Source organism: Pseudorasbora parva, chromosome 12 (assembly GCF_024679245.1).
Source record: "Pseudorasbora parva isolate DD20220531a chromosome 12, ASM2467924v1, whole genome shotgun sequence".
NCBI lineage: Eukaryota > Metazoa > Chordata > Actinopteri > Cypriniformes > Gobionidae > Pseudorasbora > Pseudorasbora parva.
Window position 1 is genome coordinate 9,079,403 of NC_090183.1, and position 26,183 is coordinate 9,105,585.

General features: G+C 36.0%; 2 protein-coding genes across 4 annotated transcripts; both read left to right on the forward strand.

Moving 5' to 3' along the window:
- Window positions 1–400: 400 nt before the first annotated feature.
- sec23b (SEC23 homolog B, coat complex II component) lies at window positions 401–11,497 on the forward strand. Its single transcript, XM_067458952.1, has 19 exons — window positions 401–563; window positions 1,812–2,046; window positions 2,640–2,697; window positions 2,809–2,895; window positions 3,873–4,109; window positions 4,215–4,297; window positions 4,417–4,561; window positions 6,035–6,193; window positions 6,306–6,421; window positions 6,563–6,686; window positions 7,242–7,322; window positions 7,450–7,539; window positions 7,642–7,748; window positions 8,033–8,186; window positions 8,331–8,408; window positions 9,601–9,762; window positions 9,858–9,944; window positions 11,004–11,225; window positions 11,318–11,497. Exons 2-19 carry the CDS (start codon window positions 1,826–1,828, stop codon window positions 11,405–11,407), a joined length of 2,301 nt encoding a protein of 766 aa, XP_067315053.1. The 5' UTR covers window positions 401–563; window positions 1,812–1,825; the 3' UTR covers window positions 11,408–11,497.
- Window positions 11,498–16,489: 4,992 nt separating this feature from the next.
- Window positions 16,490–25,226, forward strand: dtd1 (D-aminoacyl-tRNA deacylase 1). Of its 3 annotated transcripts, XR_010908574.1 has the most exons (7): window positions 16,490–16,630; window positions 16,926–17,016; window positions 18,026–18,261; window positions 19,541–19,638; window positions 19,797–19,963; window positions 20,347–20,385; window positions 24,920–25,226. XR_010908574.1 is itself a non-coding variant. In XM_067458953.1 (6 exons), exons 1-5 carry the CDS (start codon window positions 16,588–16,590, stop codon window positions 19,950–19,952), a joined length of 624 nt encoding a protein of 207 aa, XP_067315054.1. In that variant the 5' UTR covers window positions 16,490–16,587; the 3' UTR covers window positions 19,953–19,963; window positions 24,920–25,226. The 3 variants fall into 3 exon arrangements, 2 of the variants coding, with proteins under 2 accessions (XP_067315054.1, XP_067315055.1); XM_067458953.1 differs by lacking the exon at window positions 20,347–20,385; XM_067458954.1 differs by lacking the exon at window positions 20,347–20,385 and having other exon boundaries at window positions 24,927–25,226.
- The last annotated feature ends 957 nt before the right edge of the window (window positions 25,227–26,183 follow it).

The window sequence follows — 26,183 nt, forward strand, 5'->3', positions numbered from 1 at the left end:
CATAACATAACATAACATAACATAACATAACATAACATAACATTACATTATATTATATTATATTATATTATATTATATTATATTATATTATATTATATTATATTATATTATATTATATTATATTATATTATATTATATTATATTATAGCCTATTATAGCCTATTATAGCCTATTATAATGTTCCTTATACAATAAACATTGTTATGCCTCACAAACCCTCAAAACATTGCCTAGCCCTTTTTATTTCATGGTATTGAAAGTATGCGAGAAATTTGTGGTCACAGGTGTTTACGCAGAACTTATTTGCATCCAACGCTACCGGCCGGCGCATTTACGCACAGAAATGCGACACTGCGGCGGAAACGTTCTCCTGACGTCATGTGGAAGCAGCCAATCGTGGCGCCCCGAGTGTGTAGTAACACGTCACTCTTCTGAGCTCCAGGAACACCGGCCGGGGCGAATCCTACTCGACGAAGTCATTTTCACTTGTCAATGGTGGTGTGATCGCGGTTATTATATATTATTTATTACAGCCTGGATCAAAATCTTCGTCTATTAATAAGGTACGTCTGTCGCTGTGTTTTACCAATGGAATCGGGGCCCGTTGATGTGTTCGATTTAAATCGCAGACCCCGGATTAGGGTAGCGGAAGTCAGTAATGTTAGTGTGTTAACCGGCTATACGGATACATTTAGCAGTGTGTTTCGACATTAATGTTCAGGATAAGCTATTTTTTAAATTATATTGCTGGTATAAATCTTGATTTTCCGTTTTACGTGGTTTAATGAAAGTGTGATGGAATTATTTAGCGCGAGCTTGACCACTAAAGTGCACGCCTGACAACATGCATATGTTTTTGTTTCAAATATTGTTATATTGTTTCAATATTGTTACTCAAATATTGTAAAATAGTAATACCAGTACAATACATTTAAGAACCTCCGACCAGTCGTTATTAATGTGTCTGGTTTGCTGAACATTTGTTGTACTCGTTTAGTATTGTATACTATTAGTTGTTTTATTTATTTATTTTGTGATTTTTGACATGTCTAGTGTCATGGAACATTGGGTTAATGCCTGGCTGGAAACTCTATCATTGTGTAACCAAACAGTCAATACAGGAATTGGACCATGATTTAGTCTTGAGGACAGGCATTTCCAGTGATCTCTGGTTTAGGGTTATCAGAGGGTAAAGTCTTTTCTAATACTTGGTTTTGTGTTTAGTCAGCAAACATGTGGCTTGAGTTGGGTACAACTTTATTCCTTAGCTTTTGTACAAAAATAAATAAAGGGTGTAGGTATTCTGGGAAGTATGCAAGTAATTCTCTGGGACATGTTGGGTACACCTTTCTTCTTTATTTACCCCTTAATGATGCATACCTAAATGGTACATATTAGTTGGCTACCTTTTGAAAAATTCTGAGAGTGTAGGTATTCTGGGACAGGTGTGTCCTCATAATAGTACACATAGCTTAAAAATAGCATCTGGTTTTGCTCCTCAAATTATCTACGCAGATCTCTGATCAACATGTTCTTGATGACGTTTTGGGTTTGGCAACGATAACCACTCGTGTCAAGTGACAGTTGCGTGAAAGAATTCCTTCTGTCGGAAGAATATAAAAGAATGCCATTTGCGTTCACATTGCTGACATGGGCGAAATCACACTTGTCACTCAGGTATTTGCGTTTAATTTTAGGCTCTGGCATCCTACTCGTCTAGTTTAAAGACACATCCCATTAGGTGTGGTTTAGGGTTAAAAAGACTTCACTGCTCACTGTTTGCTAATTTCACTATTTCTGGTCGTTCACAGTTGTACACACTGTCATGGCGACCTTCCAAGAGTTTATCCAACAGAACGAAGATCGGGATGGAATACGCTGCAGTTGGAACCTCTGGCCTTCCAGCCGCCTGGAGGCCACACGGCTCGTGGTTCCTGTGTCCTGCCTTTACACTCCTCTCAAAGAGAAACCGGACCTGCCTCCCGTCCAGTACGAGCCAGTATTGTGCAGCCGTGCCAATTGCAAAGCCGTTCTCAACCCACTCTGGTAAGGAATGAATCACTTTTCCAAACAGCGTTCAGTTCTGTTTGTTTGTGCTGTGTGTGGCCATTACAGATAGATAGGCCTATCTTGGGAACATTTCTTTATGATATCTGAATTATGATATCTAATTAGTTGGTGGAGTTGGTATGAATTAAGCTTACAGTAAGCAGAAGAACATTTCATTCTGATTTTGTTAAATGAACATGGTGTCTTATCATACTCTGTTTGCCAACACAATAAATCATAACATAACATGGTTTTGGGGATTTTATTAAGTTGAACCTGATGTTGCCTGGATTAGATTGAATTTTTCTTTTTTAATTTAGGGCTAGTAAAATAGTGCTTTGCTCAAGTGGAGATTTTGTCCTTTCCTCTAGGTTTCCACAGACTCGCTAATTACATTATTCCAGACCTTTTTTTTAAATATTAAAAGACCTTAGAGTTATTTACTCACATTGTCACCGTGTATGTTAATTGGGTCAGGTTAGTGAACTGCTAATTGCTGTGAATAAAGGAAGCCAATTGTTTCTATTCGTGTGCTAATGACTTATGAAAGGTTGTCATTGACAACTTTAACACTTGATTTCTTTTTGTAGTCAAGTGGACTTTAGAGCTAAGATATGGGCCTGCAACTTCTGCTTCCAGAGAAACTCTGTAAGTGTACATTACTGAATATACTCATTTTCATCTCAATCTTTGCTCCGTGTGATTCTCTAACATCAGTCACACCGAACACTGCAAGTTAATATTCATGTTTCTTCACAGTTTCCTCCATCATACGCCGGCATTTCTGAAGTGAATCAGCCCGCAGAACTAATGCCTCAGTTCTCCACCATTGAGTACATAGTGCAGGTAAATTTACATTTACTCCGTGTACTCTGTACTGTACACAGACATCTGCACTGTACAAACATATAGATTAACTACAACTCCTTTAGCTCACAGACAGCTGCTTGTCAAAAGCCACGTTGTCGTTCTGTGTGACGATACTGAATTATAAACGATTGTGAATTTAAAAATTCCTGTCAATGTATACACACAGTTTAAAAGTTTGGGGTCAAGTAAGTTGTGTTAAATGTTTTTGAAGGAAGTCTCATGCATTTATTTGATCAGAAATATAGTGAAACAGTAATACTGTGCATTTATTATTACCAATTAATAGTGTTTTCTATGTCTATGTATTGAAACTGAATTTTCAGCATCATTATGCCAATCTTCACTGTCATATGATCCTTTAGAAATAATTCTAATATGCTGATTTTCTGCTTAAGAAACATTTCGTATTATTATCAGTGTTGTTGATGGTTATGCAGCGTAATCATTTTTGTTTTGTGGAATCGTGATACTTTTTTTCAGTATACTTTAATTAATAGAAAGTTAATCAGAAAAGCATTTATTTGAAATGGAAATCTTTTGTAAAATTGAAAATGCTCACTTTTCACCAGTTGTGTTTGTCCTTTCTGAGTTAAGCTATTATTATTATTATTATTATTATTATTATTTTTAAATCTTACTGAGCCCAAACTTTTGAACTTTAAATAGTGTATATTATTATGAGTAATATAATGTACATTATAATGTAATGTAAAGTAAAATAATGAATTAAATCAAATAATTTATTTATAAATTATGATTAGTACTGTCAAATCTCAGTCACATCTAACATAAAAGTTTGTGTTTTTATAATGTATGTGTGTTTTATATATAAAAACATATGGTGTGTGTGAGCATGTGCTGAGTTATATGCGATTTATTCGATTTGACAGCACTAATAACAATATGTAGGTTTCATAATTATTACAAATAGTCACTGATGCATTTCTCTTTAGCGTGGACCTCCAACCCCTCTCATCTTCCTGTATGTGGTGGACACATGTCTGGAGGAGGAAGACCTTCAGGCCTTGAAAGAATCCCTACAGATGTCTCTGAGTCTCTTGCCACCCAACGCCCTGGTGGGTCTCATCACCTTCGGCCGTATGGTTCAGGTCCATGAGCTCAGTTGTGAAGGTATTGCCAAGAGCTTCGTCTTTCGTGGCACAAAGGAGCTAACACCTAAACAGATACAGGTCAGAGATCTTTCTTTATTTTTGTTTGATTTATTGAGCCAACAAGCGAGTGTATAAAAGTAGAGTTGTCAGTGAAATTTATCAGGTGCGTCATGTGTTGTGTAGGAGATGCTGGGACTGATGAAGCCAGCCACCTCTGGACAGCAAGGCAAACCACTAGCCCCTCACGACGCTGCTGCTTCCTGCAGGTATGAGATGATTATCATCATTTTACTTTGTGAAACCCAGCACTCTCCTCAGCATGCAAGAAAACCATGTATATGAAAATAGTTGTGCTCATTTTCTATTTTCTTTTCATCTGTTTTAGATTTCTTCAGCCTGTGCAAGCGGTCGACATGAACCTGACCGACCTTCTTGGGGAGTTACAGAGAGACCCATGGCCTGTTCCTCAGGGGAAGAGACCTCTGCGTTCCACAGGCATCGCCCTTTCCATTGCTATTGGACTATTAGAGGTACAGCCAGCACATTATTATTTAAAAAGCTCATCTTGTATGGCATAATAAAATCTTTATTTGACCGAAAAGAGATTGAATGTAAAAATGTAGAATGTTCAGTATGTTTTAGTTGATTTATATTCAGAAATGGGTCCCTGCTGCATTTGCACGTCGTCACTGAACTAACGTTCACTACTGTGTGGGAGAGATGTCCTGCAGAGATTTTTTCCCCTTGTATTGTAATTTGTAACTGTTCTAGCTGTGAGTTATCAGTAATGCTGGCTGTGAGGTTCAAAGTCTACTTCAGCTGTCATGTCATATCAGAACAGTTGTACTTGTACTCAACCCAATCATTATTCTTACATAACTCTCAAGATAAGATTCAGACTACCAACTGCACTTCTGGGTTTGTTTGATAATACATCTAGCATGACAGATTTAACTTTAGCATTCATTATTTCTCTTTGAAAGACAACAATAGTGTGTGTAATGTGTGAAAAATGTTGCTTAAAATAGTTTAGACTAGAATGCATATACTGTGACAATTCATTGAATCTATTTAGGGTCTGTTCACACATGACAGGTTTGGTTCGATTAAAACTAAATCTTGTGCGATTTGCTCTGTTATTGCAGTTAATTTGAACTAGTGTAAACGTTGTCATCCGAGCCTTGGTGTGCACCAAATAATGGATTGAGATATTTTCAGGGGGTCTTGATCCACTTTATCTCTGTTGCGGTTCAGACCAAAGACATCTAAACAAACCAAAATGCAACCCTATAAAGGATCGAATGCTTAAAGGATTAGTCCACCCAAAAATGAAATTGATGTCATTAATGACTCACCCTAATGTTGTTCCACAGCCGTAAGACCTCCGTTCATCTTCAGAACACATTTTAAGATATTTTATATTTTAGTCCCAGAGCATATGCAGTCTATGCACGCTGTACTGTCCATGTCCAGAAAGGTAATAAAACCATCATCAAAGTAGTCCAAATGTAACATCAGTTGGTTGATTAGAATCTCTTGAAGCATCGAAAATACATTTTGGTCCAAAAATAACAAAAACTACAACTTTATTCAGCATCAGTCTTCTTTTCAAACCTCAAATAAAGATTCAAACGGCCATGAATCAGAGAATCGATCAAAGATTTGGATTGCCAATGTCACATGATTTCAGCAGGTTGGAAACTCCGCCATATGGACGCACGCGAAGAACTCATTTAGCCTAGCACAAAGCATTTTTGTGGATGTTCGTTAAGTTCCTTCACAAAATATCTCTCAAAAGATGCTTTTTTTTGTTTACGATCTTAGGGTTCAGTGTTAAAAATGACAGTGTGAACGCTAAGCGAACATAGACTAAATGTATAATTGTATTTTTTTTGTCCGGACCAAATGAACCATGTGTGAACGCGCCCTAAGATTCAGTTTTAAAAACATTAAAAATAAGTATGCATTTCATTCATTGGCTCTCGCTATCATTCTGCTTGTAGGGAACTTTTCCTAACACAGGGGCCCGTGTGATGCTGTTCACCGGTGGCCCCCCAACACAGGGGCCTGGCATGGTGGTGGGAGATGAACTGAAGACTCCTATCCGCTCCTGGCACGACATCCAAAAAGACAACGCTCGCCATCTGAAGAAGGCCACCAAGGTGCTTACAGATTTTAAAGGATATATAGTAATGTATAATGTGTGTATGTGTATGTATATATCTGTTTTATTCCTCAAAAGTTAAATAAGTATTTCTGTTGTCATCTATTTAGTATTACGAGACTCTGGCTAACCGCACAGCAGTAAACGGACACAGCGTCGATATCTACGCCTGTGCGCTGGATCAGACGGGGCTGCTAGAGATGAAATGTCTGTCCAACCTCACAGGGTGAGCATTGATTGAAGATTATTGATCTTAATAATCTTACATGTCATTATTGCCCTCAATATCAGCAGATTCTTTCTTTAAAGCCAGACAGTTCCAGTGAAATGTAATATATGGCTGAAATAATTTCTTGTTTTGTTTTAGGGGCCACATTGTCATGGGTGATTCCTTCAACACATCTCTGTTCAAGCAGACCTTCCAAAGAGTCTTCAGCAAAGACTACAACGGAGAGTTCCGCATGGCTTTTGGCGGTACTTTGGAAGTGAAGGTAGCATAGTTGGCCTTAAACTACTGTTTAAATGTTTTGGGGCCTGTAAGAGAGAATTTTCTCTAAAATAAATTCATACTTTTATTTAGCTATGGTGCATTAAATTGATCCAAATTGACAGTAAAGACATTATAATGTTAAAAATATATGTATGTATAAATTTAAAATAAATACTGTTCTTTCGCACTTTCTATTCATTAAATAATCTTTTTTAACTAATTTTAACATGGATATAAATAAGTAATGTTTCTTGAGCACCAAAATATATTAGAATGATTTCTGTGATCATGCGACACTGAAGACTGGAGTAGTGATGCTGAAAATTAATCTTTGTATCAATAAATTACATTTTAATAAATTACATTTTAAAATTGTAATCATTTCACAATTTTACTGTTCTTACTAAACAAATAAATCCAGCCTTGGTGAGCACACAAAATTTATTCTTTCAAAAAAATCTAGCCAACCCCAAACTTTTGAACAGTAATTTATTCTATTAGGTAATGCTTCCTTGTTTTTTCAACCTCTTAAACCTATTTACCTTTTCCTTATCAGACCTCAAGAGAGCTGAAGGTATCAGGTGCGATTGGGCCATGTGTGTCTCTGAACTCCAAAGGACCTTGTGTTTCAGACACTGTAAGTCACAACAATGAAACAAGCTTGCATGAAATGAGACATGCTAATTTTGCAATGCATTCCAATAAGACTTCACCCATGTATACATTGTAAGATATGTAAGATATGTCTTTTTTTTTTTTCACAGGAAATGGGCGTCGGAGGAACATGTCAGTGGAAGATTTGTAGTCTGACGCCTGCCACCACCCTGGCCATGTACTTTGAAGTAGTAAATCAGGTATGTTATTATATAATTGCTATCTATTGTATATGCACTTAGGCGTGATAGCTTAAATTTACATTGATGTTAAAATAACACTGGTATGTTATATTTTTATAGCACAACGCCCCTATTCCTCAGGGTGGAAGAGGAGCTATTCAGTTTGTCACGCAGTACCAGCACTCAAACACACAGCGGCGGATCCGTGTCACCACCATTGCCAGGAAGTGAGTCTGGGTTTCAGCTTACAACCTCATGAAATTCTGATATCAGTCAATATCGTATTATCAGTGACTTGGTTGTTTCTTTTGTTGATATATTCGTTTGAGGTGTTATCTACAATCAGCATATATCATGTTTCCATGTGCTATTTGTATTTGCTGCGGCTCAAAATAGACTTAACATTTGTAGTTTAAGCCCTGAATAGCTCTTCAAATGGCCAAATTATTGCGTGCTCTATTTGTGCGTCATTCGTTCTCAACAAACCGGTTCTTTCTTTTGTCACACCCAGTTGGGCTGACGCACAGTCCCAGATCCAACACATTGAGTCGTCATTTGATCAGGAAGCCTCTGCCGTTCTCATGGCCCGGCTCGGCGTTTTCAGGGCGGAGTCAGAGGAGGGGCCTGACGTTCTCCGCTGGCTGGACAGGCAGCTCATCCGCTTGGTGAGTGTCACAGCTATTCAGAAGGAAATCTAGGTCAATGCCTCCATTCATAACCAGCAGTATGACAAATCATAAGCCGTTGTTATAATTATGAATGTAAAATTTGCGTCACATTCAAGTTTTGTGTTTGTTTTTTGGTTTCAGTGTCAGAAGTTTGGCCAGTTCAGTAAAGATGATCCAAACTCCTTCAAACTGTCTGAATGCCTCTCACTCTACCCACAGGTAAAACACTCCTTCGGTGAATCCTTCGGTTAGACTTATATTTGCGATAGATGTTTACACGGATGCTTAAAAAGTCAATTTGTTGAAGGCTTAAAAAAAAGTCTTAAATGGTTTCAAAATAATTTATTTTTTTCCACCCCTAATTTTAAGAACAGGAAAAAGGGATACGATGATTTAAATTGGTTGATTTGACGTTGCATGTTCAAAGTCAAAATGCGGCAAAAGTTTGCAATTGATGAATACTGTGCATTTATGCCAAGCGATTGCTTACATAATAAATTATGCACTCTCCCAACTATCATTGTCATATTTTAATGGGATGTAGTAAAGCATATATAAAAATGGATTATTATGGAGTTTATTCACTGTAAAAAAAAAATGTTGAACTTAAACCTGACCGCATCAAGTTGCTTTGGATTTTTAAGTTCTCTCAACTATTGTCTTAAAATAATGTTACTTAGTAAAATTTTGTCAAATTTAATTTGTTTGTTCACTAAATGCAAAATTCCTCATTCAGCCAATTAATTCATCAAGACAACAACAGATTTCTTGTTTAGCAAATTCTAATTCAGTAATTGTATTATTTTGAAATTGTGTATATACAGTCTTATAAACATTTAATCTGCTTGGTGAACTATTATATATTTATTTGTAAAGGAACAATTATCGTACAAAACAAATATGTCCAGAATGTAGTTTTAAATGGTTCAAATCTGTAGGCCTCAACATGTGACAACCTCACACATGTGACACAACCTCAATAATGCTGACAATCAGCAAATGATGCAAAAAAAAAAAAAGCAATAACTAACAATAGTGACAAAATAACATGAACAATGCAAATGAAGTCAGCGTAACAATAATCCCCATAAGAGTAAACCCTACAATGCTGCTATGCATGCTGGGACAGTTCAGCAATATGAAGTTCTCAGTTCTTTGTATGTTTTGATATATTAGTACATAACCCAATTTCAGTACGTATATTATCGAAGAAAACATGACGTGAGTGTTTTAAATGGGCAGTTTTGTAGTTGAATGTTTGCCTGTTTAGGTTACTGTTAATACATGTTTATTTTTACTGGTGCAGGTCTTGGTGTTGAATTTGATTTTTTTTTAAACTCTGCAGATATAGAGAAATTATTGGAGGATATCACATTTCTGATATTAAAAGTTGTCAATTTTCTCTTGACAGTTCATGTTCCACTTGAGGAGATCCCCATTCCTGCAGGTGTTCAACAACAGTCCGGACGAGTCGTCCTACTACAGACATCATTTTGTGCGTCAGGATCTGACACAGTCTCTCATAATGATACAGCCCATCCTCTACTCTTACTCTTTCTACGGCCCTCCAGAGGTAATTATAAATCCCTCCATGCAGTGTTATAGAGCAGAAACAATGGAGCAGTGCAGTTCAGCTTGTACTCATCCTCTGTGTGTTTGGTTTTGTAGCCTGTGCTTCTGGACAGCAGCAGCATCCTTCCTGATCGCATTCTGTTGATGGACACCTTCTTCCAGTTGGTGATTTACCATGGAGAGGTACAAATTCAAACGCTTGCATAATGTCAAGACTCTTTAGATAATGATTTCTTGAAAAATCAGTGTCTCTGTCCAAAAAAACTGAGCCAGTTGCAGTGTATTCCTGAAACATGCTACATCAGAATCTGGGCAAAATGTCATGTCATTTCCTGTTGGAATTGCACGTATGATGCTGTCTTTGTAGGCAGCTTACTAGTTTTAGGAGGTTTCTCAAAAGTTGACCCTATAAAGTGCAATGTCTAAAGCTGCTAAATTATCAACATGATCAAAACTTTGTTGAAAAGCCTGATCAGGGCTTCTGCTGACTGATTGGTAGTGAAACTTTTTTTAGCAAGTAGAAGGCCATTTTCTATCATTCAAAACACGTCTACCTTTAGGTTGTGGTACACGTGTCTTCAGCTGTGGAATCTTTGATTTTTATGAAGTAAATGCAAGAATGACTTATTGTTAGCAATATTTCAAGATGAACACTTGGGCTTACACTTGTTAAATTGTGATAAAATATGATGCATCAAGCTTTAGAGGAATCTCTTCATCTCTCGATCATCATGATGTTGTGTTGCATTATAACTTTTGCCCCCAAAATAAAAACTACAGAGCTTTGAACATGAAACTATGTATTTAAATCTCATCTTAAGGCATATTATTGGGAGATATAGAGTGGTAACTGATATGTATATGTATTTTATTTCAGTCAGTAGCCTCTATACTGTTATAGATATCTCATTGATTTACATTACAAGCAGAATCAGAAGGTCATCTTTGGCTTTTTGTTTTGGGCTGTATATATCAGCAACTGCACCAAATTACATATTTTTGGGCCTCTAAATAATATTGTTTTTTTTTTTCTCAATATGTGCTCCATATTCTGCTATATCATACTACTTGAGCCATAAAAGCTTGATTTAAAAAAACACACATGCAGAATTTTTTTAGGTTATGTCTTAAGATTCAATAAATTGTTGCATTTAAAAAAAAAAAAATACTATTTCATATGTCAGGCTTTGCAGTGTTGGTTAATGGTTCAGTTTAGTAATGATGTTATTGTCATCTTCACAGACCATTGCTCAGTGGAGGAAGGCTGGATACCAGGAGATGCCAGAGTATGAGAACTTTAAGCAGCTTCTTCAAGCTCCTCTGGACGACGCTCAGGAGATTCTGCAGACACGCTTCCCAATGCCCAGATACATCGACACCGAGCACGGAGGTTCACAGGCCCGCTTCCTCCTCTCTAAAGTCAACCCTTCCCAGACACACAACAACCTTTACGCCTGGGGCCAGGTACACTCCCTTTCATGTTCTTCTCTTAGATGCTTGAAATAAATGGTCTTTCAAGAATGTCTGACCTCTAATATTGCTCATCTTTCTTGTAGGAGTCCGGAGCACCCATCCTCACAGATGACGTCAGTCTGCAGGTTTTCATGGACCATCTCAAGAAACTGGCTGTTTCGAGTTCAGCCTAAACTTTCTGCTGAGGATAAATTAAGGATGTACATTTAGAGTGGCGAAGAACTTTTGACCCAATTATCTGGAGAAACTTCCGTATCCAACCCTGATACTTCTGTTTCTGTTTGTTCCTCCAGAGAAACGGTTTTTAGCTGTTTTCTAATTCTCATCTACACAAGTAATTATGAATTGTCTGTCATGTTTGTTTGCTTATTTAATTAATTTAGTTTGTTTTTTGTTTAAAACAGAAAGTGTTACGCTTCATTTGTTCCCTCTGTAACCTCTGATTTTCGCACAAGAGTGGATGTCTTCTGCCATCATGTTGCTTGTGTTATCTTTTCCAAGCATGTTCAGACTGAAATTTATTAAGGCTTGTTTGCGAGTGTCCTCTTGTTTGTTTGTTTTTGTTTTTTGTGTTGCACATATCGATGGGCTTCTCATTCACTGTACCTGTGATCTCATGTGTGAGGAGAAACAGTGTTTTATAGTCTTGTTCCTCTAGTTCTGTAATTAAATGACTGTTGTATGTAAAGAATTGAACTGACCTGTGACCCACATTCCAGTTTTTCCTTGATCAACAATTATGAACTAATGCTATGCATAATATTTATAGTGAGAATATATTTTAGGTTTATTTCATTTCAAAAGATAAAGATGAATTTGAGCACCTTGAATGTTCAAACTCTTATCTTCATGTACAATAAAACATTACAAATCAACATGACTGAGGCATCCGTACTTATGAAATGTGGCATTAAAATAATAATAAAAAATCACTGTACTGCATATCGTTCATTTAACTTTAACGATTTCTTGATAATTTGGCATATCAATTAGTTCTAAACCTTTTTTTTAATTGTTCAATAATTATTACCATTGTTATTATATAACAATGCCATATTCTGCATTATAAAATGTTTTAGGCTAATGGACAGGAGAGGTTTTTTTTTATTAATAACATTTTGCAGGTAAAAAGGTAATCTAACAATGATTCAACAGAGTATTAAAAACGCATAGAGACAGCTATGACAAATGTATCTATGTATGCTTTAGCTTTTTTTAATCAGGTGGAGGGGATAGAAAAATCTCAACTAAACATTGTATCTTGTTACAGATTACTTTTATCTTATTTAATATCTGGTCAATTTTAACTGCTTTTTTATTTCCTTTCATGACACAAAACTTCTTTGCTCCAGGCCGATTAGTGGAATCTAGCGCCCTCAAGGGGTCGCGTGGCCTGCTATCAAACGGAATATTAGAATATTACATGCAAATCTAAAGACGTTTTGGTTACTATTTTTTGATATTTGACATGCAAATAAATCTGTATGAAAATCTGTTTAAACATTAACCACCAACAGCTGCGATTGGGTCCTCCTTGTAAGAGCGGAGAAAAGTAACAGATACCACGTGGAATTGCTTTTATTTGTTTATTTATTTATTTAGCTACTTATGCAAGGGGTCTGTACAATAATTTACATTGGATTGCGCTTTTAAATAATAGTTTAATTAATTCAGTTTTAAAAAACGTCAGCAAGCGTTAAAGCCTTCAACCCCGCCCGTTGTAAGGCACTCGTTCTGATTGGCCATTTTCCAGGGAAGTGACAACACGCAGGCGTAGCGTGTTTTAATATGGCAGCGTCCTTGTAAATGTTACCAGTAGCTTGAATTTAAAAAATTGACATTATTGCAGATGGATCCTGTATTATGGAACCGACGTGCGTCGATTATCTATGCTGTTGGCATTTGGACCCTGTTTGGTTACGGATATTACAAATACACGTTCAGAACCGATCTTCCAGGTGAATATAACAGGACACTAGAGTGTTAACTTATAGATCAGCTGTCATTTACATCAGAGTATTAAATTCATCTACAGACATGTTTACTTATGTTTCAGTAATGTACATGTTGTTCTCTTTTATTATTATTATTATTATTATTATAAGCTAAATAATCACGGGCATTATTATACTGAAGAAATTACAACGTTGAGTCAATTTCAAAACTGCATGTTATTGCGCATAATCATAATATACTGTTGTTGTTTTAGTTGAAGTTGAAGTGCCCGTTGAAGAGGAAGACAAAAGACCTAATGTGAAAATATATGAAACGACACACTCGAAAACCAAAATTGTCCATAAGGAGAATTTTGTGCCATTTTCCACAAGGTTTTTAAACCTCTTCAGACCTACAAATGAAAGTGATAAACATGAAGAAGAAAAATAAACTGGCATTTTTTCCCTGTCCATTTTTTAACTGTCATGTTTTAAAATGAGATAATTTTGGAACAATTCAATGCAACTGCAGCTCAAATGAAGACAATCAAGCTCCCCGGCAACCAAACTGGCAACCATGCCTATGCATTGGTCATCTTTTGGATCAGTCAAACACCTCTACAGGAATAAATGTTCACAACATCTGTTAACTGTCACACAAAATCCCAAGTTAATAAAAATAAAAAAAATGCTGGAAATATAGTTGGAATATAAAACTTTGCAGAAACTAGAAAACAATGGATGATAAACTTTTTTCTAAACATTTGTTGGTGTGTTTATTGAAATGTATTTTCAGTTTATGTTCTATTAGTGGGATTTTGATTTTGCGTGATGGTGATTTGCACTTACTAACAGAGAGCAAAACAAGCTTATGCTTGGGCTGTGTTTTGGTTTTAACTTTGATGCATGTTTGGTTTCACAGATGAGATTTAAATGGATAGTTCACCCAAAAAGGAAAATGTCATGTTGTTCCAAACCTGTATAAGTTTCTTTCTTCTGTTGAACACAACATATTCAATAGTATTTGTCCCCCCATTTTTGGGTTAACTATCCCTTTAAAGGGTTAGTTCACCCAATAATGTTAATTGTCATTAATGATTCACCCTTATGTCCATGTCCAGAAAGGTATTAAAAACAAACATCTTCAAAGTAGTCCATATGTGACATCAGTTGGTTAATTGGAATCTTTAGAAGCATCGAAAATACATTTTGGTCCAAAAATAAAAACTACGACTTTATTCAGCATTGTCTTCTCTTCCATGTTTGTTTTCAATCCGTAAATCTAGATCTAGTCCCAGACTAAAATGCACGTTTAAGCAGTCTTAAAGGGTCATGAAACCCTAAACCGAATTTTCTGAGATTTTAACTGAAGTATGTGTGTTGAACATCATGGAAGACAATGTTAGTTCACTTTAAAATGAAAATTGCCCCAAGTTTTGCTCATCTCGCAGTTCAAAATATGTAGTGTCAGTTACAATTTTTCATAAGTTGAATACAGAAACTGGTCTGGCAGGAGCTTGATATTTTTTTAACTTTTTTTTTATTTTTTTAAATAAAGTTTTAATTATTTATATTTTTCTTACAAAACCCCACCGATTCACTTCAGAAGGCCTTTATTAACCCCCTTGAGCCTGGAGTACGTTTATGATGGATGGATGCACTTTTTTGAGCTCAACGGACCCAGTCACTGTGATTATCAATTTGGAAGCATCAGGATACTTGTTAATATAACTCAGATTGTGTTCTTCAGAAAGAAAAAAAAGTCATATACACCTAGGAGGACTTGAGAGTGAGTAAATCATAGGAGTTATTTTCATTTTACTTATTTACATATTTACATTTTATTTCAAGGTAACTACACCTTTAACTGAAAGCTAATTGGACTGACATATCTAAAAATATGTCAGTGCCATTGTTTTGTCTCAAGATGCACAGAAAAAAAAGCAAGATTAAAAGGCACAATATATATATAGATATATATTCACCTAAAGGATTATTAGGAACACCATTTCCATGTCTCATTAATGCAATTATCTAATCAACCAATCACATGGCAGTTGCTTAAATGCATTTAGGGTGTGGTCCTGGTCAAGACAATCGCCTGAACTCCAAACTGAATGTCAGAAAGATACTCAAAATTAAATAATTAAATAAATTATTTAATTTTGTATTTAATATAAAACAACAATTAAATGTACCAGTTTATTCTGAAATAATTAAATAATTTATTAATTTAATAATTTAATTAAATATTAATTACATTATTAAATAAATAAATGTCTATTTATTTTGTAAAATTACATGAAAACAACATTTATTGTTTAATATATTTCACAATTACCTCTTCCACACACACTATTATGTTTAAAAATAACAAGTGCTTTTTCAAAAAGCCGTTTTTCATAATAATATGCTGCATTTACAAACGTGACACCTATTTGACGAATCATGCATTTCCAAAGCACGATTTTCCCAAAGCCACAACACACACAACCTTGAGGCAGATGGGATACAACAGCAGAAGACCCCACCGGGTACCACTCATCTCTTAAAATAGGAAACAGAGGCTGCAATTTGCGTGAGCTCACCAAACTTGAACAGTTGAAGACTGTAAAAATGTTGCATGGTGTGATGAGTCTTGATTTCTGTTGCGACATTCAGTTGGTAGAGTCAGAGTTTGGCGTAAACAGAATGAGAACATGGATCCATCATGCCTTGTTACCAGTGTGCCGGCAGGTGGTGGTGGTGTAATGGTGTGAGGAATGTTTTCTTGCCACACTTTAGGCACCTTAGTGCAAATTACGCACCGTTTAAATACCTGAGCATTGTTTCTGGCCATGTCCATCCCTTTATGACCACCATGTACCCATCCTCTGATGGCTGCTTCCAGCAGGGTAATGCATCATGTCACAAAGCTTGAATCATTTCAAATTACAATGAGTTCACTGTACTAAAATGGCCCCCACAGTCACCGGATCTCAACCCAATAGAGCATCTTTGGGATGTGGTGGAACGGGGGCTTCGTGCCCTGCACGTGCATCCCACAAATCTCCATCAACTGCAAGATGCTATCCTATCAATATGGGCCAACATTTCTAAAGAATGCTTTCAGCACCTTGTTGAATCAATGCCACGTAGAATTAAGGCAGTTCTGAAGGCAAAAGAGGGTCAAACACAGTATTAGTAGGTTGTTCCTAATAATCCTTTAGGTGTTCAAAAGCAATAATGCCAAATGCTTGTCTAACGCCTGTATAACTGAAATAATTCAAGGCGTTGCGCTTTTAGTCCACAGGGGGACAGAAGCATAGATATCTATGGACAGAAGCGTCAGTGCGCGCAGCCGCTCAGAGGGGCGGGGCTTCGTAGAAACCGGAAGAGCAAAAGCGAACGAGTGTTACACATGATTGGAGACCTAAACAATGAAGGCGATCATTCAAAGAGTAACGAAGGCAAGCGTGACAGGTACGGCACAAAGCTCCTTATTTCATTGCGAGTGCTGTTGTCAGCTAGACGCTCCTTGTAAAAAAAAAAAAATTAGGTTAATTTATTGAAATGAAACTGAAAGATGTACACCATACACTGTGTGCCCAACTTAACGTTAGTAACTTAATAACAACTATACACAGACATTTAAATCTGTATCCATGTGCGTTAGATAGAACTGTTCTTATTTGCACCAAGTATTATTTTTAGGACGCAGCTCGTGTTGCCTTCACTTTACTGTACGGTGACGTCATTCATGCACTTTATGAAACAGTTGGGGAGGAGCAGATCAGCTCCATAGGCAGAGGACTCTGTGTCTTACTTGGCCTCTCAGTGGAGGACACACAGAAGGATGCTGAATACATGTAAGTACTGAAGTCTGGTCAAAATGAGATCATATCTAATAATAATAGATCTGATGTTTTTGCTGTATCCCAAAGGTTACATTGACACTTTTGTCCTGATATGTGTTACCTGATCTTGACTGTTGTTGTTTGTATTGACAGCTGTGTTCTGCTCAGCATCCATCAATACATAAAAGCTTTAGGGCAATGATTGTGTTGCTGTGGCTAATGCAACACATGACCATAAACCAAATGTTCTGCAGGGAGTGTAATTTGATTGACATGTAAGCTCAGTAAAAATTGACAAAAGGAGGAAAGATTTAAGTCATGATGACCTGCAAAAACTTAACTTTGAGAGGCAAAAAAAAGAGTAAAAAATATAGTTAAAAGTTTTGGGGTGGATTAGATTTTTTAAAATGTTTTTGTTAATATTTTAAACTGCCATTATTCCTGTGATGGCACCGCTGAATTCTCAGCATCATTAGAGACATGATGCTTCAGAAATTATTCTAATGTTTATTTTCTGCTGATAATAATATTATAATCAAATGTTGAAAAGCATGATAGATTTTTTGCAAGAGTTTTAAATAAATATAAAGCTCAAAAGAACAGCGTTTATTGAAAATAGAAATCTTTTGTAACATTATAAGTGCTTTACTGTCACTTTCGATCAGTTTTGATCATCCTTGCTGAATAAACATATTCATTAATTACTGACTCCAAACTTTTGTAATGTTATGTAATTGAGTAAAAGTGTGCAATAGTATCAATAGTAGTATAGTACAAACCCCAAAATAATACTTGAGTAAATGCACTTCTTTACTCTCCTTTTGGGGGTCAAAAATAGAAACAAATGTGTGCCTTAAAGGAACAATTGGGCCAAAAATGTTTGCCATTATCTCACCCTGTTTTTTAAATTGGTTTCCTTCTTCCTTAGAACACTAATGTTGTTTTAATGCACATTCATGCTGCTCTTTGCCATTTTAGCCTACAGTGACCAGGGAATGATCAGTGTAATGTTGGTTATCAGGGTACGTAAGATTCTTAACTTACGTCTGTTTGAGGATGAGAACGGCCGTGCTTGGAGCCGCAGCGTGATGGACGAAGGGCTGGAGGTGTTGTGTGTGAGTCAGTTCACTCTGCAGTGTATCCTCAAGGCAAATAAACCTGACTTCCACTCTGCCATGCCGGCCGAACTGGCTCAGCCCTTCTACAACAGAATGCTGGAGCAAATGAGGGAAGCATATAAACCAGAACTCATCAAAGGTGAGACTAGACCTGCCAGACCTTGAAGATGTTATTCTTCTGCTCCAGATTAGCTTGTTGTTTAAGGTTTTTGCTGCATTAAAGGGATAGTTCACCTTAAAAAGTACATTTACATTACTGGCATGTCATTCCAAACCTATTTTACCTTCCGCTGAAGAATGTTTTAACTGTTTTGGGGTGAGTAAATTATGAAAAATGTACTTTTCCTTTAATTCTATGTCACTGAATAAATAATCAACCCATAACTCAGATATTGCAATTTTACTGTAAAAGGACGGAGCAGTGGTAGAGCAGTAATTCATTTATTCTTTTATTATAATGATACATTTAATAAACAAATATATCATTAATTGATTTAATAATTGTATTAATCATTAAAAGTGCTAAATTATTTCATATATAATAAAAGCTATATAAAATATATGTTTGATTTTTAATCATTTTGTTATCTTTATGTCTATTTTTGTAATTTTATGTTTTTTTTGTAATTTAAAAATATTGCTTTATTTAAGCTTAATTTATTTTTCTTTCAGTGTTAGTATTTCTGCTTTGTTACTTAATAAGAAATGTTTTAAATAATAACAAATCATTTAAGTATTAAGTATAATCATCCACTTAATTGAAACGCTGAAAAGTAAAACCATTCAAATTGCACTCAAAATGTGAACAGAAATTACTTTTTCCCCCTCAATAACTAATGTGACAACTATATTGCCAATAAGTAGTGATTTAAAAAAAAAAAATTATATGCAGTTTTTGAAATTTCTGGAATCCCAAAATAAATTGCTGTTAATTAATATACCAATACTATTGTTCTGGCAAACTTCAAATACGAGACGGTCGGGAGCTTCCTCTTGACTCATGATCACACCACCCCGTTTTGTTCCTTTAAAGTTTCTCTTTACTTTGAACAAAACAATACATGAAAACTTGCCAAAATAAATTGAAAACAAAGTCCATGTGTTCATTTGAGTGCAAGCACGGTCAATGATTGTTTCTGCTCGCTCCCTCCCGGCTGCTTGATCTGAACTCCTTCATTAACTCATAGTGCACCTGTGCGTCATTACCATATAGAGTTCACCTACAGAGGGAGCACAAACTCAAATCAACATAAATTGTTATAAAAACAAAAGATTAATTAAATAAAGATATTCATTTAAAAAAAAGTTAAATATATTACTTAAATTAAAAGGAATAAACACCATAAATAAATAAATAAATAAATGGCTCCAACAAATAGGTTGAAAATAGGTTAAAAACAGGCAGCTTTGTCTTGTAGATGGACAGTTTGGTGCTAAAATGCAGGTACTCATTCAGAATGATGGGCCAGTGACCATTCAGCTGGAGTCTCCTCCGGGCCCCAAAGACCCTAAACAGGTATCTAGCTTTGATTTTTGCTGCAACGAATGCCTTAATATTATCTCCTTGATAAATTGTAAATTCTTTAGTAGTTATATACTAATACTGCATGACTTATTTTGGGACTTTATGAACCCATAAAACAGTTTGCCTCTCTTCCTTCTTGCATGCTTTAGCTCTCCAAACAAGAGAAGCAACAGCAGCGAAAAGAAAAAACCCGGTCAAAAGGTCCCTCAGAGTCCAGCAGAGAGAAGGCAGCGGTGCGCTCTAAAGCAGATCCCAGCGCCAGCAGCGGCGCCGACGGAGATGTGTCCTCTGAGCGGGAACCATAGAGTACCTCACGGTAATCTATCTATCTATCTATCTATCTATCTATCTATCTATCTATCTATCTATCTATCTATCTATCTATCTATCTATCTATCTATCTATCTATCTATCTATCTATCTATCTATCTATCTATCTATATATCTGTCTGTCTGTCTGTCTGTCTGTCTGTCTGTCTGTCTATATCTATCTATCTATCTATCTATCTATCTATCTATCTATCTATCTATCTATCTGTCTGTCTGTCTGTCTGTCTGTCTGTCTGTCTGTCTGTCTGTCTGTCGCCATGTTTACACCTGGTATTAAGATGCATTTTGGTCAATCAGAACACAAGTAGACAAGGGAGACATGCTCCTTTGCACCTGGTGTTTTAATCTATCTCTTTTGTCCACTTTCAACCACTTTTGTCCAGATTTCTTCGAGTGGAGGGTCTATGGGTAGGTTAATCGATGTGTTTTTTCCAGATCTTTCAATCTAAGCTCATGCAATTTACTTATAGGTCCGGAAACATCAGAAAAACATACTGAGAGCATTAGCTTTCGTTTGTGCTCTAAAAGCCACAGGCCGTGCTGAACACTGAGAGTGCGTAATAGAATTCAGAAATGTTGAGAGAAAATTGTGCGTTGTTCATTTTTCACCTTCAAACCAAATGTGGGTCTTCAGACGACAAAGTTTAAATCCCGTCTGGCCAGAGCACTTCTTCTAATGTTTACGCATCAGGTCAGTATGTGGAGAGAAGGTGGTCAGGCTGTTTGAATGCATTCAACCTCCTGAGCGTTTACACTACGAAAGCAGTCCTGCCGAAAGTGGACAAGCTCAAATATGTTTTAGGCAGAGGTGGAAAGTAACGAATTATATTTACTCGCGTTATCGTAATTGAGTAGGTTTTCTGTGTACGTACTTAAAAATCTGTAATTTTACTTAAGTACATTTTGATTAAAGTATTGTAGTTCGCTACATTTTAAACCACACCCGTTACTGAGTAAAAATAAATCATTATTGCAAAGAGGGGAGGGAAAAAAACGCGATCTTTGAAACGACTATATTGAATAGAGGGCGCGGGATGCGGGAGAGAAACAAGAGCGCAAATATCAGATGGAGACGAACAAGACCGACGTCAGTGACACAGACCCAGGTGGAAGCTATGGGTGAAAGCAAAACGCCGTCGTTAACCCCTGGCTAGTATGGAAATACTTTGGATATAGAAAAAAAATAATGTGGTGTTGTCCTGGAGGATATCAAATTTGCACAAAATATGGATGCAAATGAAGAAACAAATAGAACATGTTCGGGAACACATCCCTCTGTGCAGATAAAGGTAGACCTATGTTTATAACTTAAGGCCGATTGATATCTGTGACGCAGAGGGAATCCCGGTATCCAGTCATGAACATTAACTTTACATTAAAACGTAGAATTCACGTAATACACGCAAACTGGATGAACGGAAAACGTTCGGAAAAAACGGAAAAAGGTGCCGGTACGCACTTGCACCGCAGTTCATCTCACATCTGATGATGACGCGTCTTTAATATGGGTTGTAACTTGGAAATAATGCTTTTATGTATGTTTCTGTCGATGGATACACTTGCTGGCTCCTCAGTGATAGGCTACACTACAACAGCGATAATAAAAGAAAAACGGGCAAAACGGTCTCTCTTTGTAAACTGTGTTCAATGCATGCGAGTACTGCCGTATGACTAGTCATTTTGCCGTCCTCACCCGGGTAAGTTATATTCGCCAGAAGACACGAATGAGAGTGCGCGCGCTGTGTGAAGATCTGTCTCTGCACTCATCCGAGAGCGCGCACACGTCTCACAGCGTGCAAATATTGAGTTCTCTTTCAAGTCTTGCGCTTAAATGGACAAACTCACACAAAAAGTATGTCAACATGTCCATCTTGTTGAGAATCCAAGCAGACATATTTTGAATATGCCTTAAGAGAACTTTATACAGTTGAGAAAGACGACACATATCCCTGTATTAGGTCTTAAAGGGCAGCAACCTTTAATGTCAAAGAAAATATCAGCACATCACTCACTGCTCTTGATTGAATAGCTTGTGTAAGTTTAATAAGGATTAATCTTTAATTTAAACAGTTAAATATGCAGTTATTTTACATTTGATTATTTATTCAATTTCTCTACCTAAAAACTAATGTTAGACCGACCTAAAAAACATGAAATGCATTGTTAATTTTATCAGTATCTTTGCTCAATAGTATTTATTTGTGCGGCTGCTTGTATTTAAAGCTACACTGTGTGATATTTTCCCCCATCTAGTGGTGTAAAGGTATATGACCATCCAGTGAATAATAGTTTCTGCTCCTCTCAATTTCGATTTCGTTTCAACTCCTACGGTGGCCGATTTAGTCATGGCTTCCAGTTCGACCTCGGTGAGTGTTGCTTCAACTCAAGTGATGAGCTAATTTTTGAAAGCTATTATAATTTGCAGTTATTTAATTTACCAAATGATCTATGATCAAATTAATCTATGTAAAATGAATAATAGTTTTACGTTTTCGTTATTTTTAACCAGTTCATTGCTAACATCAGCTATCAGGTTCCCAGACGAATGCAAGCTAATCTTCGTAAAGTAACTTTTATCAGTGCTATCGTTATTCTGGTACGACATCACTAGCGTAAGGCAAACAAATTATAATGCAATTAAAATATTAATCTCATGTTATCCGTCATAGAACACGGATTTATGTTATAAGGTAAACAATACTTTTTCATCATTGGCGCGAGGAAAACTATCCTAGACGTCGTTCTAGTGTTATGCACAGCACACCATGATAGAATTAGCCAAGCAACAATAAAACTTACAATATACACAAATAGGCTGAATTAATATTACCTGTCGAGAAGAAAGCAGGCAACGTCGGCGTCCTTTTTAAAATCGTTGCTCCTCATGAGCTCTTTATCTTTATCTATTTCCTTACTTTTGTCTTGTTGATTTGCCTGTCGCGTTGCCGTCTTAATTCTCTTTTCCGCTTCCTTGGCGACTCTGATACATATCCCGCAATGTTACTAGGCCCCCGACCCGGGTCGAATTCGGTAATCAATTCCGGGACGTGGTTGCTTTCACACAGAAGGTGACCCGGCAATGTTCCGGGAATATTGCGGGTCCGACGTGCAGTGTGAAAGGGGCTTAAGAGTGATCCTCCATCATCATAAAGCAGCCTCAAGCAATCCCCCTCTTCACATTCGACACGGTGCCATCGAGTGTAAAAACGCGAAAAGCGAAGCTTGAATTTGCGGGTATGTCCCTCTTTGGCAAATGTACTTTCAAGATGGAGGAGCAACATGGCGACCGCCATCCGAACCCTCAACACGTATGTATTTTCAATGGTATATTATAAAATTACGAGAATGCGTTATTACTTAAAAGAAGTAAATATACATTAATGAGCACATATATTTTTGAAAGAACTAAGTGATTTTAGCTAAGAATAAACTAAAAAAGTTACACAGTGTAGCTTTAAGTTATTTGTTCTTATTTTCTTTATTTTTATTAGTCCTTTATTCTCTGAACATAGCACATACCGAATGACCGTGAACCTAAAACGTTATACAAACCGAACAGTGAGCAATCTGTATGCGAGGGGGTGCCACAAAATTTTTAACATTTTCAAAGGGTGCCATGACTGAAAAAAGGTTGGAAACACTGGCCTAGAATAAATCAAATCGTGACATGGTCTGTGAATATTAAAGCACAAAACATTGCTATATGAATATGATCTGCTTGTTCTGTCTCTGTGAATGAGCTGCTCCGTCTACTATACACATGGACACTATTCTTAAAAAATGTAACCAATTAATGATAAAAATAAGTTGTTAATCTTATTCATAATCATTTATTGAATTTAGTTTATTAGGCATGTTTTATTGAAATTTTAATGAACAAAACAAACAAATAGTTTTAAGTTTGTTAAAGCATTTGTTCACCCCCCCCCCTCCCCAAAAGACCAATCATCTTCATTCATTTAACATCATTTTAACTAGTAATATAACCATATTTTAATAATAGGTACAGTTCATTTATTAAATAATTGTTTAATACTGTGATGTTTTCTGAGATAGTTGTCATATCGTGAAAATCACATTCTATCCCAACCCTACAGGGGAGAGTCCCCCACCCCACTGTTAAAAAAAGTAACTAAGTAACTTTTACTCTGAGTACATTTTAAATTAGCTACTTTTTACTTTTCCTTGAGTACATTTTTAGACCAGTAATTTTACTTGTACTTAAAAGTAAAATTTCATTGATGTAACAGTACTTTTACTTGAGTAGAATATTTTGTTACTCTTTCCACCTGTGGTTTTAGGCATCGTTTACACCTGGATTTAGCGTCGTCCACTTGTGATCCGATCCACCAAAACACATCTTAATACCAGGTGTAAACAGGGCCTGTCTATTTGCAAGAGCTGCGCCATTCTGGATAAACTGAGAATTTAATTTTTTTTTTTTTTTTTAAATAGAAATATGGATTCTCCCACAATGTTAATCAGACAACTAAACACAATAATGTAATTTATTAGATGTTTTAACAACATGTTGATTTCTGCTGTCTATTTAAAAAAATTTTTTTTTTACTAATTTGAATAAAGTTTGATTCAATGACTCGTTCATAAATACTACAACTATTTGTTTTATTAATGGATGATTCAATGTTTTAAAGAATCTCCTGAATAAATTCCAAATATTTATTTTTTAAGTCACTTGTCGCCACCTACTGGTGTAATAATGTTATTGATACAATTTTTATTTGAAGCTTCAAGTTACTTTCAATCTATCTATCTATCCATAATCCATTCATCCATCCATCTCTTAATTCCCATAATTCAGTAAATAGAGTTAATGTTGTTCTATTTTTATTGGAATGAGTCAAGCTCCAGGGACTGCTCTTTGGAGAGTGACACCAAATGCTCATTGTATTTGTTTGTTTGTTTGTTTGTTTGTTTTAAGGAATTAGCAACTTCCAGATTTTCCAGGGAATGCTGCTGTCTTCAGGGACATCTCTCAGTGCAGCTCATGCTGCTGACTCTGTCTCATTATTGTCCTGAATGTCCACAACAGTGCCCAGTCGAATTTTCTTCTGAAACTTAAACTGTACATACGCATTAGAACAAGTGGCAGCTCCACAATTACCAGTAGAAAAAAGACTCAGGCACATATCTGAACATATCTGAAGATTTACTAGGCCATCTAATTTATTTAAAAGTATACATCTCTGTGAAATCTGTTTTAATAAAAACAAAAAATGAAAAATGTGTGTTGTTTTTGCATAACTGAGAAAGTAGTAGTGTTTTTTTGTTGTTGTTTCAAATCATATTTAAATGTCTTGTTTAGATTCAAGAACAATCCTGTGTGTGTGTGTGTGTGTGTGTGTGTGTGTGTGTGTGTGTGTGTGTGTGTGTGTGTGTGTGTGTGTGTGTGTGTGTGTGTGTGTGTGTGTGTGTGTGTGTGTGTGTGTGTGTGTGTGTGTGTGGGACAAGTGTTGTGAATTAGCTTTAGCTAAAAACACTATGATGCATACATCAGATAAATGTTCAACATGTTTATCTATGTTTTTTGCATCTGTCCCTATCCAAATAAACTTAAATAGATCTGCTAAGTGAAATCATTGTTCAGAAATATATTTTCCATTGCTTCAAAATGAGCTGGTAGCAGTCAAATGAAATTGGACCTTTTAAGTTGCACTTAAGTTTATAATCTTATAAAGAGTGTGACCAACTAACAAAAGCACTTTTGTGAGGTAATCTGCTTTATTGCATGGGATTTTAAGTAGGATTATTCCTGAACATAGAAAAACAGATGCGGATCAGTACAGCTTTGAGGAATTTATAATTAATTTTCCTTTTGTAATTATAAAAAACAGGCTAAAGACAACACTTTAAAGTAATTGTCTTTAAAATTATATTTATTTAAAGTGTACATTTTCTTATTAATATAAAAGTTGTAACATTTCAGAATATTACAGTCTTGAAACAGGGCAGGCATTTTTCATAGCAGTAAGTTAGAGTCAGTGTATTTAGAAAGTTGCATTAAGTTTACTGCAGCTCCCCCCAAATCTATACAATATTTAGCGTCATTTTGTCAAAAAAAAAATGTGTGTATATATATATATATATATATATATATATATATATATATATATATATATATATATATATATATATATATATATATATATATATATATTTATGATTGCAGATATAGTTACAGCCAA